This window comes from Salmo trutta, chromosome 26, assembly GCF_901001165.1.
Source record: "Salmo trutta chromosome 26, fSalTru1.1, whole genome shotgun sequence".
NCBI lineage: Eukaryota > Metazoa > Chordata > Actinopteri > Salmoniformes > Salmonidae > Salmo > Salmo trutta.
The window spans coordinates 21022582-21034379 of NC_042982.1; the positions used below are offsets into that span (position 1 = coordinate 21022582).

Sequence of the window (11798 nt, forward strand, 5' to 3'; positions counted from 1 at the left end):
TCCTATGGCAGGCAAAAACCTGACAAGGTTTCAAGCAGGAAGTACCCTGTCTGACAAGGAGTCGTGCGTCTTGCATCTTTTTATTGAAAAGTAAGGATCTTAGCTGTAACGTGACAATTCCCAGGGCTCCAATAGGCTCTCAGAGCCCGCGAAAAACCTGAAGGTTTACGAGGGAGCCTCAGGCTGAAACACATTATCACCTTTTGTAAGTGGCTGCTCCGAGGACCTTTGAATGATGCGCGTGCATGAGTCGCTTCTGAGGAGAAATTTTATTCGGCTGTTTAGGCTCAATGCATACTCCCGGTCGGAATATTATCACTAATCTACGAGTTGAATGGCATAAAAATTGGTTTTAAACAGCGGTTGACATGCTTCGAAGTACGGTAATGGAATATTTAGACATTTTTGACACGCCAATGCGCCATGCGCGAGACCGTGAAGAAGCATTCTAGAACTCACGAACAAAACGTCGCTGTTTGGATATAACGATGGATTATTTGGGACCAAACCAACATTTGTTATTGAAGTAGAAGTCCTGGCAGTGTATTCTGATGAAGAACAAGCAAGGTAAGAACATTTTTCTTATAGGAAATGTGATTTTGGTGGAGGCTGACCTGGGTGGGTATCTAAATAGCTAGCCCTGTAATGCCGGGCTATGTACTTAGATTATTGCAAAATGTGCTTCATCCGAAAAGCTATTTTAAAATCGGACATATCGAGTGCATAGAGGAGTAATGTATCTATAATTCTTAAAATAATTGTTATGCTTTTTGTGAACGTTTATCGTGAGTAATTTAGCAAACTGTTAGTAAATTCTCCGGAAGTTTGCGGGGGTTATGCTTTTTCTGAACGTCACATGCTAATGCAAAAAGCTGTTTTTTGATATAAATATGAACTTGATTGAACAGACATGCATGTATTGTATAACACAATGTCCTAGGTGTGTCATCTGATGAAGATCATCAAAGGTTAGTGCTGCATTTAGCTGTGGTTTGGGTTTATGTGACATGATATGCTAGCTTGAAAAATGGCTGTATGATTTTTTCTGGCTGGGCACTCTGCTGACATAATCTAATGTTTTGCTTTCGTTGTAAAGCCTTTTTGAAATCGGACAGTGGGGTTAGATTAACGAGATTCTTGTCTTTAAATAGCTGTAAAATAGTCATATGTTTGAGAAATTGAAGTAATAGTATTTCTAACGATTCAAAAATCGCGCCACTGGAATTTCAGTAGCTGTTACGTAGGTGGGACGAAATCGTCCCACATACCCGAGAGAGGATAACATAAATCTTTAGGGCCTTTTCAACCAGAGCTTCAATAATATTCAAGACGGATGATTGCATTGTCTTACTAAACGTTTCGGAATGAGAGAGTACCCATGGGCGCCCGCATCATAATGGCCCTCCCCCTGTGACCAACTTTCCAAGCCTCTCTTTCGGTCAGTTTCTACCATAGAAGACTCAAACCACACTGTAAAGACTGTTGACATCTAGTGGAAGCCTTAGGAAGCGCTAAATGAATCCTAACTCACGGTGTGTTTTATAGGCAAAGTGTTGAAGGTGATTCCACAAATCAGATTTCCACTTCCTGCATGGAATCTTCTCAGGTTTTGGCCTGCCATATGAGTTCTGTTATACTCACAGACACCATTCAAACAGTTTTAGAAACTGTAGCGTGTTTTCTATCCAAATCTACTAATTATATGCATATTCTAGTTACTGGGCAGGAGTAGTAACCAGATTAAATCGGGTATGTTTTTTATCCGGCCGTGCAAATACTGCCCCCTATCCCCAACAGGTTTTAAACATGTTATAATATATCAAATGAATCAAGAACCAGTTAAAATGTAACACTATATTAAATATTTTCAGATATGTATAAAAAGAAAGGGTAAGAAAAAAAACAGGCACAGCTGCTCAAACAGGAAGTGACCTAATCGAATGCCTCTGTGCCTGAAGTTAGTTGTAGAGGTTTGCCCTTTAGCTTGTAGCTACTGGATATATGTGCTGGGTACTTTCACTTACATTTCTGGTACCACTCACTACCATACATTAAAATACAGAAAATGCTCTTGGTCAAAACTGAAGACTGTCTTTTTTGGATGGTATTATGTTATACCTCTTTTACTTCAATGGGTAAGTGCTTAAGATAATGATAATATAGATACAGCATTTTATGTAGAGCTATGAGAGAGTAATGTAGAGTTGGAGAGTAGAAATTTAAGAGAAGCTTCCTGTCATGTGAATGTATTGTGCATCAGGAAAATAATGGTGTAATTTTTTAAACCTTATTTTTAACTTACATCAGAAATGTATGTATGCTGTGGAGAATTTACCATAAAATGGCAGTGTATTTTAACCATTGCATTGCAACATTTATCTATGAGCCTGATAACCGTCCAAACCCAACACTCCTCCTCTAGGTAACAAACATTGCCATGACTCCTGTAATACATCCACCCTCCAGGCTCCACTAGGCTCTGCGGTGCTCCTGTCATGCAGCTTAGGGTCAACCTCTCTGGGCATTAGCCCTGGCCATGGCTGGGTGATGTGGAACCAGGGCTCTGGTTCTGGTGCCAGCCTGGTCAACATCACGTTCTCTGGGAAGGTTGTTGCCTCTTTCAGTTGTCTGCGTAGCATGTACAATACTAGCCTTCTTTTTTGTTTTGAGATAGCCTTTTTAAAGCCTTTTTAACCATATTTTTTATGTGCAGCTTTGTAATTTCTGCATGTAATGAAAAACACTCTTCAAATAATATATATTAATTTATAAATAAAATATGAATTTATTATTATCAGGTGGACTTTCTGGACCCCAGGCAGGGAAGAGTGAAGGCTTTCCCCAATCAGGGAGGTCTGGGGAACTTCTCCATCCGCATCGATGACCTTCAGGCCTCAGACCTGGGCTCCTACTGCTGTGCGCTGCAGAATCATGACCAGTGCCATCGAGTGGAAGTTGAGGAACTTGAAGAAGGTAACACTATGCTAGTATCTACAGTAATATATTGTTCCAGCGGCTCAGTTGGTTGGAGAATGGTGCTTGTAACAACACCTGAGTTGTAGATTTGATTCCTTCTTGCAACCTCATCGGAATATTTGCATCAAGAGAAAGTCACTTTATTGTTAGAGTAGAACAATAATCTCTTATACTGTTGTATCTGAAGATATAGGACCCTTTCAAGTCACCAGTAATGAGTCAAAATAATTGGTGAAGGTTTCATACTGTACAGTGCTTTCGGAAAGTATTCAGACCCCTTGACTTTTTCCACATTTTGTTTGTTAAAATTACCCCATAATTACAAAGAAAAAGCAGTTTTTTAGAAATGTTTGCTAATTTATAAAAAATGAAAAACAGAAATATAACATTTACATACTGTAAGTATTCAGACCCTTTACTCAGTACTTTGTTGAAGCACCTTTGGCAGCAATTATAGCCTCGGGTCTTCTTGGGTATGACGCTACAAACTCGGCACACCTGTATTTGGGGAGTTTCTCCCCTTCCAAAGAGTTGAATCTTGGTTTCATCAAACTAGAGAATCTAGTTTCTCATGGTCTGAGAGTCTTTAGGTGCCTTTTGGCAAACTCCAAGCTGGATGTCATGTGTCTTTTACTGAGGAGTGGCTTCCGTCTTTTCACTCTACCATAAAGGCCTGATTGGTGAAGTGCTGCAGAGATGGTTGTCCTTCTGGAAGATTCTCCCATCTCCACAGAAGAACTCTGGCCACCTCCCTGACCAAGGCCCTTCTCCCATGATTGCTCAGTTTGGCCAGGCAGCCAGCTCTAGGAAGAGTCTTGGTGGTTCCAAACTTCTTCCATTTAAGAATGATGGAGGCCACTGTGTTCTTTAGGGCCTTCAATGCTACAGAAATGTTTTGGTACCCTTCACCAGATCTGTGCCTCGACACAATCCTGTCTCGGAGCCCTACGGACAATACCTTCGACCTCATGGCTTGGTTTTTGCTCTGACATGCACTCTCAACTGTGGGACCTTGTATAGACAGGTGTGTGCCTTTCCAAATCATGTCCAATCAATTGAATTTACCACAGGTAGACTCCAATCAAGTTGTAGAAACATCTCCAGATGATCAATGGAAACAGGATGCACCTGAGCTCAATTTCGAGTCTCATAACAAAGGGTCTGAATACTTATGTAAATAATGTATTTCAGCAGTGGTGTAAAGTGCTTAAGTAAAAATACTTTAAAGTAGTACTTAAGTCGTTTTTTGGGGTATCTGTACTTTACTTTACCATTTATATTGTTTACAACTATTACTTTTACAAAAAAAAGATGTACTATTTACTCCGTACATTTTCCCTGACACCCAAAAGTACTCATTACATTTTGAATGCTTAGCAGTACAGAAAACATCAAATTCACACACTTATCAAGAGAACTTCCCTGGTCATCTCTACTACCTCTGATCTGGCAACTCACTAAACACAAATGCTTTGTTTCTGAATTATGTCTGAGTGTTAGTGTCTCCCTGGCTATCTGTAAATTTATAAAACATGAACAATTGCCATCTGGTTTGCTTATTATAAAGAATTTGAAATGATTTATACTTAAGTACATTTTTGCAATTACATTTACTTTTGATACTTTAGTATATTTAAAACCAAATACTTTTGGACTTATACTCAAGTAGTATTTTACTGGGTGACTTTCACTTTTACTTGAGTCATTTCCTATTAAGGTATCTTTACTTTTACTCAAGTATGATAATTGGGTACTTTTTCCACAACTATTTCAGTTTATTTTATAAATGAGCAAAAATTTCTCAATCTGTTTTTATTTTGTCATTATGGGGTATTGTGTGTAGATTGCTGAGGCGTTTTTTAAAACAATTTAATCGATTTTAGAATAAGTCTGTAACGTAACCAAACGTGGAAAAAGTCAAGCATTTGGTCGGTTTTTCCTTCCACAGTTACTTTCTGTAAAGGCAAACACATTTCTGGTCGGTTTAGACTCAGCAGCTCTCTCGCTTATTGTTTCCTGTAAGATACACGTTAATAAAACCACCTCTTCCTCTTTACTCATCTAGGTTCACACATCGTGTTGTTTTTCTGCGTCGGCAGTTTGGCCATCCTCCTAGTGCTCCTAAGTGGCTGTTTCTGCTGGGTGAAATGGACACGTGAGCACCCCCATGTTCCATCTGACTCACTCAGTTTTACTTCTGCATTGGAATGATATGGATGAAGCAGCTAGCACGCCATGCTGCACAGTATACAGTATGCTTCACCAAGTACAACAACAGTTATTTGGGCTAATCCAAATATCCCTATGAGCATTAAGCAGCATCCTTTCTTTCTGATGTAAATGTTTTATGTTGATTGTGCAACTTTGCAAGCTGCTTCCATGTCAGTTAAGTAGCTACATATCCTACTGAAAATATGCACATTGCACACTTTAAACAGGCCTATAGGCATGTCTTAATGCCACCCAGTATGCACTTTAGAAAGAGGAACTGCAGGGATGCAGTGGTAGAACATTTCAAAGTAGCCTAATATGTTTGTGAAATGTGATGTACTTGTACTTTCAAAAAAGACATAACGCCTGAAAAAGTTATACATTTATAAAGTGCCCTTTCTTGTTTTAGGAGTTTCTACTGAAAGAACACCAGACTATATCAACACCCATTTCTGTGCAGGTTGGGCCTCTATGCTCTTGTTCTAATCCTCAATGTTAATTTTTATTTTTTGAGAAAGAGAATGTATTACTACTATGGTATTTGAGCACCACTTTCAAATCTGATTGAAACATGAAATTAATGTAGAATTCTGTATAATATCACAGGATCCAGTGCACCTCCTGAGGACGTCGCATGTAGTGACAATGTCGGGAGAGAAGTGGCACAGGAGAGAGGTAAAAAACGTACACACGTAGGCTAAAACAGCATGTGCTCACACTCAAACACACACATGCGCGCATGCACGTGCACACACACAGTGTTTTATTATGTCCATGTGGTTAAGATTATTCAGCATTACAGCATCACTCTATATTTACTAAACAAGACCACAGTACAAAGTCATTTTGCATTTGCAGACTGATGCTCACATCTGGATTTTGTCTTAATTTAGGAGTCGGCAATGAGCGACCGATCTATGGTAAGTTTATGCTTCTACATTTACCATTTTCTTTCAATGGACTGGAATGGAATTGTAAAGTTGTTTTCTTTTCTACATGGACCTAGTTTGAACTGTTCTCTTCCCACCTTTCAATAGAAAACAATGAGCACGATCCGACCAGAATGCAGCACGATCCGACCAGAATGCAGCACGATCCGACCAGAATGCAGCACGATCCGACCAGAATGCAGCACGATCTGACCAGAATGCAGCACGATCTGTCCAGAATTCACCATGATCCGTCCAGAATTCACCATGATCCAACCAGAATTCAACATGAAGCACAAAGAAACCAGCACAAACCAGCTAGATACAAAAATAAATTGAGAGATTCGAGTGAGAAAAGAAGACAGGGGTTTCATGGAGGTGGGCTATGTGTAACATACCGTAGATGTTCTATAACCATTGTCCCTTGTTCAATGATACCAATATTTCATCCCGCTTGGTATGCATGTTGAATTCAGAAGCAACTAAACTTTATGGACTTTCCTTCCCCAGAACTCATGAGCAGATTGCGCCAATCAAGTCTCGGACAGCGTTACTATGGTAAAGTCAGAACTTTGTAATGATCAATTTACAGTATAGGCTTGCAGTGATACTTTATGAACTCTGACAGCAAACCAAGCCGAGATCAACCAGCAAGCCAGAGTTCAGATGGACAACCACCAAAGAGCAAACGAAGCAAAGACCAACCAGGAGGGCAGATCCCAAATGGACAACTGCCAAAGAGGTGTCCTATACACTATGCTTTACAGTAATCTCTGAAACAAATCAATATGCACTTTAGCATTTTGTTATTAAAACCTTGTCTCCTCATTGCAGGAAGCTTTTGGAGAAAGAAACCCAAAGAGCGTAAGTTGCTTTTTTTTACACACAACATACTGTATAATCATAATAACTTATCTTACATTAAGACCTCTCTCTCCCAGAATGTGAATATGAAAACCCTATCTATAACAGTGCAGTCCAACTCAAACTGTAGACGAGGATGAAGAGGATACTGGGTCTCAACTCCTTGGTCTCACTTTTGTTTGGGTTGTATTTTATTTTTTGTTGTAAATAAAGTACATTACATTGTCTTGAAAGTGAAACAAATATGAAATAAAGTTAAATCATTTTAAAATTGGTTTATGATTCTTTCATGCAATGTATTATCCAATGTGAATCAGAAAAGGCTCTAATCAAGACAATTAACCCTAATAACCACCAGCTGTGTCACCCTACCAGTGGATGGTCACCCAGGCCCACTGTTTTCTGACCATCAGAGATGAAGAGGTACTCTTCTGTTGATTCTTCGTTATTATTACCCTAACATGGGATATAATCTATACATTCAACCACACTGACAGTCTGAAAGGTAGGAAATAGAACTGCAGTTCACAAAGACATAAATTACATTCATCTAGTTTCCATTCAACATTACTGTATGTCCAATGTAATGTGGCAGACCAGGGGGTTAGATCAAGACGTTTACACAGATAAGACACAGACACAAGATTCACACGGATACCTCAGATTCAAGAGTGTTTAATTAAAACAAATAAAAAAAGAAACCGGTCGCCTCCAGGAAACCTCTTCCGGGTTACCGCCTTCTGGGCTCTGGAGTAGACCACCAAGACGCTCGGGTCTAGCAGACCATGAGGACATCTGTCCGGTAGCAACCTCTCACTACCTCCAATCCTCCCGTGTGCTGCCCTTCTGGCAGCTTTATTGGCCTTGTACGGCTGGTGAGCAATCAGCCCCTTGATTACTCACCAGCCTCATTCAGCCCCAATTAGTCCTGGCCAGAGGACCCGTCGAGACCTGGCATGTCCAGCAGAGGGAGCCACCGCCGCGTGATGTAGACTCCGTCTGTCACCAGACCTCAACGAGTCTCCCCCGGTGGCTTGTCCGTGGTACACCACAGTAAGTATCTTAAATGTTCATTCCTGATCAGTCAAATGGCAATATCATTGGTTATACAGTATGTGTGGTTTTGGCTAATTGCTAATGTCATGTGTATTCAAATTCACACAGATGAACCTGGTGGACACTGCAGGGCAATAGATATCGTTCATTGCCCCTATCTCATGGGAGAGACAGACCAGTTTCTTGTATTTTCTGTTAGCTACTACGGCTGTCTCATCAAAAGGCAAGTAGGCTAACTATTTCCGCTAATATTAAATCTCTTTATTTTTTTTGCTGTAGCACATAAAGGCTGACGTTAACATCACTTTTATTCCAATGTGCCAGGGAGATATTGCCAGTTTGACAGTGGTCATCAAGGCTATGGTCGATGAGGGCCAAGTTGAGATCACCAAGAGATTGCCTCTCATCTTTAAAATGCCAACTGGCATCCTGAAAGGTAACAAAATATTTGCCTTAATGTAATATAATACAAAAGTTGCATTGTGGAAAGAATGTATTCAGCAGCATTATAGTGTGAGATTATATCAGTTATCAACAGTCTGTAAACATTCCTTTCAGAGGAAATCAGCAAAGTTGACAATCCACCATCGAGAAGTTCTCTTAGGCACTGAGACAAGGGTTCATCATAATTTTCCAGAATGCCACGTCCCCCCCTCTGAACCTGGACACAGTCCAGATCCCCTCCAAACACAGCCAGAATAGCAAGCCCAAAACCAGGACTGACCACTCTGTTACCTTCCTCTTTGAATTCACCTACTGTGGCGTTCAATCACAGATCTCTATCAGATCTATTTCCCTACCAAGTCAAATTGATTTTTTCCTTTGGCCTCCTTTCAGATTGTTGATGGAAAATGTTTTTGGTATTTCAGATTGTTCTGGCAATTCTCACATAGAAACTTAATTGTGAGAAATGTTTGACATTTGTGTCACACAAACAATTTTTTAGAAACTCATGATGAAAGTGGCAATTTTAGGCCATTTTTAGACCTAGACATGCCTCATGTAAGACCTTATAATCTGTGAACCGTACATGATACAGACAACATTGTGCTGTCATTATACACCTTATAGTGTGCTCTCAAATATAGAGTATGTATAGATTCTGAAATACAATGTTTTCCATTCATCTCAAAATTACCCTATTTGATTTAGCTTATTTTTGTACATTTTGTATTTGGAAAATGGTCTATTGGGTGAACGTTGAGGCAGATCAACTTTTGCATAATAAACAAGGATCTATATTTCGAGATACACGCTTTAGTTAAGAATTACAGTGATCCAGATGGCCATTTATAGTGTGGAATACATAATGGAGTTACACCTGTATGTTTGCATGTGATTTCTCCCTTCCTAAGCATGACCTTCCACTGCAGCTATGCATTGAACAGCAGAGGTGGGACCAAGTCATTGTTTTACAAGTCACAAGTAAATCTCAAGTCTTAGCACTCAAGTCCCAAGTCAAGTCCCAAGTCAAGACTGTCAAGTATCAAGTCAAGTCTCAAGTCTTTAACTTTGAGTTTCGAGTCCTAAACAAGTCATAATGTGCTCTTTTATTCACCTTTATTTAACCAGGTAGGCCAGTTGAGAACAAGTTCTCATTTACAACTGCAACCTGGCCAAGATAAAGCAAAGCAGTGTGACAAAAACAACAACACAGAGTTACACATGAGATAAATAGAAAAACTGTGTGTGCAAATGTAGTAGATTAGGGAGGTAAGGCAATACATAGGCCATAGAGGTGAAATAATTACAATTTAGCATGAACACTGGAGTGATAGATGTGCAGATGATGATGTGCAAGTAGAGATACTGGGGTGCAAAAGAGCAAATAATAATAATAATAACAATATGGGGATGAGGTAGTTGGGTGTGCTATTTACAGATGGGCTGTGTGCAGGTACAGTGATCTGGTAAGCTGCTCTAATAGCTGATGCTTAAAGTTAGTGAGGGAAATATGTCTTCAGCTTCAGTGATTTTTTTCAATTAGTTCCAGTCATTGGCAGCAAAGAACTGGAAGGAAAGGCGGCCAAAGGAGGCGTTGGCTTTCGGGATGACCAGTGAAATATACCTGCTGGAGCGCATGCTACGGGTGGGTGTCGCTATGGTGACCAGTGAGCTGAGATAAGGCTGGACTTTACCTAGCAAAGACTTATAGATGACCTGGAGCCAGTTGGTCTGGCAACGAATATGTAGCGAGGGCCAGCCGACTAGAGTATACAGGTCGCAGTGGTGGGTGGTACATGGGGCTTTGGTCACAAAACAGATGGCACTGTGATAGACTGCATCCAGTTTGCTGAGTAGAGTGTTGGAGACTATTTTGTAAATAACATCGGCGAAATCGAGGATCGGTAGGATAGTCAGTTTTACTAGGGTATGTTTGGCGGCGTGAGTGAAGGAGGCTTTGTTGTGAAATAGAATGCCGATTCTAGATTTAATTTTGGATTGGAGATGTTAAATATGAGTCTGGAAGGAGAGTTTACAGTCTAGCCAGACACCTAGGTATTTGTAGTTGTCCACATATTTTAAGTCAGAACCGTCCAGAGTAGTGATGCTAGTTGGGCGGGCAGGTGCGGGCAGCGAACGGTTGAAGAGCATGCATTTATTTTTTCTAGCGTTTAAGAGCAGTTGGAGGTCATGGAAGGAGTGTTGTATGGCATTGAAGCTCGTTTGGAGGTTTGTTAACACAGTGTCAAAAGAAGGGCCAGATGTATACAGAATGGTGTTGTCTGCGTGGAGGTGGTTCAAGGAATCATATTGTTGATATATACAGAGAAAAGAGTAAGCCCTAGAATTGAACCCAGTGTACCCCCATAGAGACTGCCAGAGGTCCGGACAACAGGCCCTCCGATTTGATACACTGAACTCTGTCTGAGAAGTAGTTGGTGAACCAGGTGAGGCAGTCATTTGAGAAACCAAGGCTGTTGAGTCTGCCAATAAGAATGCTGTGATTGACAGAGTCGAAAGCCTTGGCCAGGTCAATGAAGACGGCTGCACAGTACAATATTTTATCGATGGCGGTTATGATATCGTTTAGTACCTTGAGCGTGGCTGAGGTGCACCCGTGACCAGCTCGGAAACCGGATTGCACATCGGAAAAGGTACGGTGGGATTCTAAATGGTCAGTGATCTGTTTATTAACTTGGCTTTCGAAGACTTTAGAAAGGCAGGGCAGGATGGATATAGGTCTATAACAGTTTGGGTCTAGAGTGTCACCGCCTTTGAAGAGGGAGATGACTGCGGCAACTTTCCGATCTTTAGGGATCTCGGACGATATGAAAGAGAGGTTGAACAGACTGGTAGTAGGGGTTGCAACAATGGCAGTGGATCATTTTAGAAAGAGAGGGCTTGTGAATGTTGACATGTTTAAAGGTCTTACTCACATCGGCTACGGAGAGCGTGATCACACAGTCGTCCGGACTGCTAGTGCTCTCATGCATTTTTCAGTGTTACTTGCCTCGAAGCGAGCATATAAGTAATTTAGCTCGTCTGGTAGGTTTGTGTCACTGGGCAGCTTGTGGCTTTGTAGTCTGTAATAGTTTGCAAGCCATGCCACATCCAACAAGCGTCGGAGCCAGTGTAGTACGATTCAATCTTAGTCCTGTATTGATGCTTTGCCTGTTTGATGGTTCGTCAGAGGGCATAACGGGATTTTTTTTATAAGCTTCCGGGTTAGAGTCCCACTCCTTGAAAGCGGCAGCTCTACCCTTTAGCTCAGTATGGATGTTGCCTGTAATCCATGGCTTCTGGTTGGGGTATTTAGGT

The 11798-nt window shown here is 40.8% G+C and overlaps 1 protein-coding gene across 2 annotated transcripts; it reads left to right on the forward strand.

The window, feature by feature from the left end:
- Positions 1-1964: 1964 nt before the first annotated feature.
- LOC115163391 (uncharacterized) lies at positions 1965-7251 on the forward strand. 2 transcript variants are annotated; one of them, XM_029715221.1, is made up of 12 exons: positions 1965-2135; positions 2423-2607; positions 2799-2973; positions 5042-5131; positions 5597-5647; positions 5794-5862; positions 6081-6107; positions 6225-6494; positions 6627-6674; positions 6745-6858; positions 6951-6980; positions 7058-7251. In XM_029715221.1, exons 1-12 carry the CDS (start codon positions 2066-2068, stop codon positions 7108-7110), a joined length of 1182 nt encoding a protein of 393 aa, XP_029571081.1. In that variant the 5' UTR covers positions 1965-2065; the 3' UTR covers positions 7111-7251. The 2 variants fall into 2 exon arrangements, with proteins under 2 accessions (XP_029571081.1, XP_029571080.1); XM_029715220.1 differs by having other exon boundaries at positions 1967-2135; positions 2467-2607.
- The last annotated feature ends 4547 nt before the right edge of the window (positions 7252-11798 follow it).

Excerpts from the sequence above, each read along its gene's own strand:
- LOC115163391 (XM_029715221.1), top strand. The coding sequence starts at position 2,066 with ATGCTCTTGGTCAAAACTGAAGACTGTCTTTTTTGGATGGTATTATGT. Across the intron at positions 5,863-6,080 it reads AGAAGTGGCACAGGAGAGAG|GAGTCGGCAATGAGCGACCG; the intron begins GTAAAAAACGTA and ends GTCTTAATTTAG. Across the intron at positions 6,495-6,626 it reads AAGACAGGGGTTTCATGGAG|AACTCATGAGCAGATTGCGC; the intron begins GTGGGCTATGTG and ends TTCCTTCCCCAG.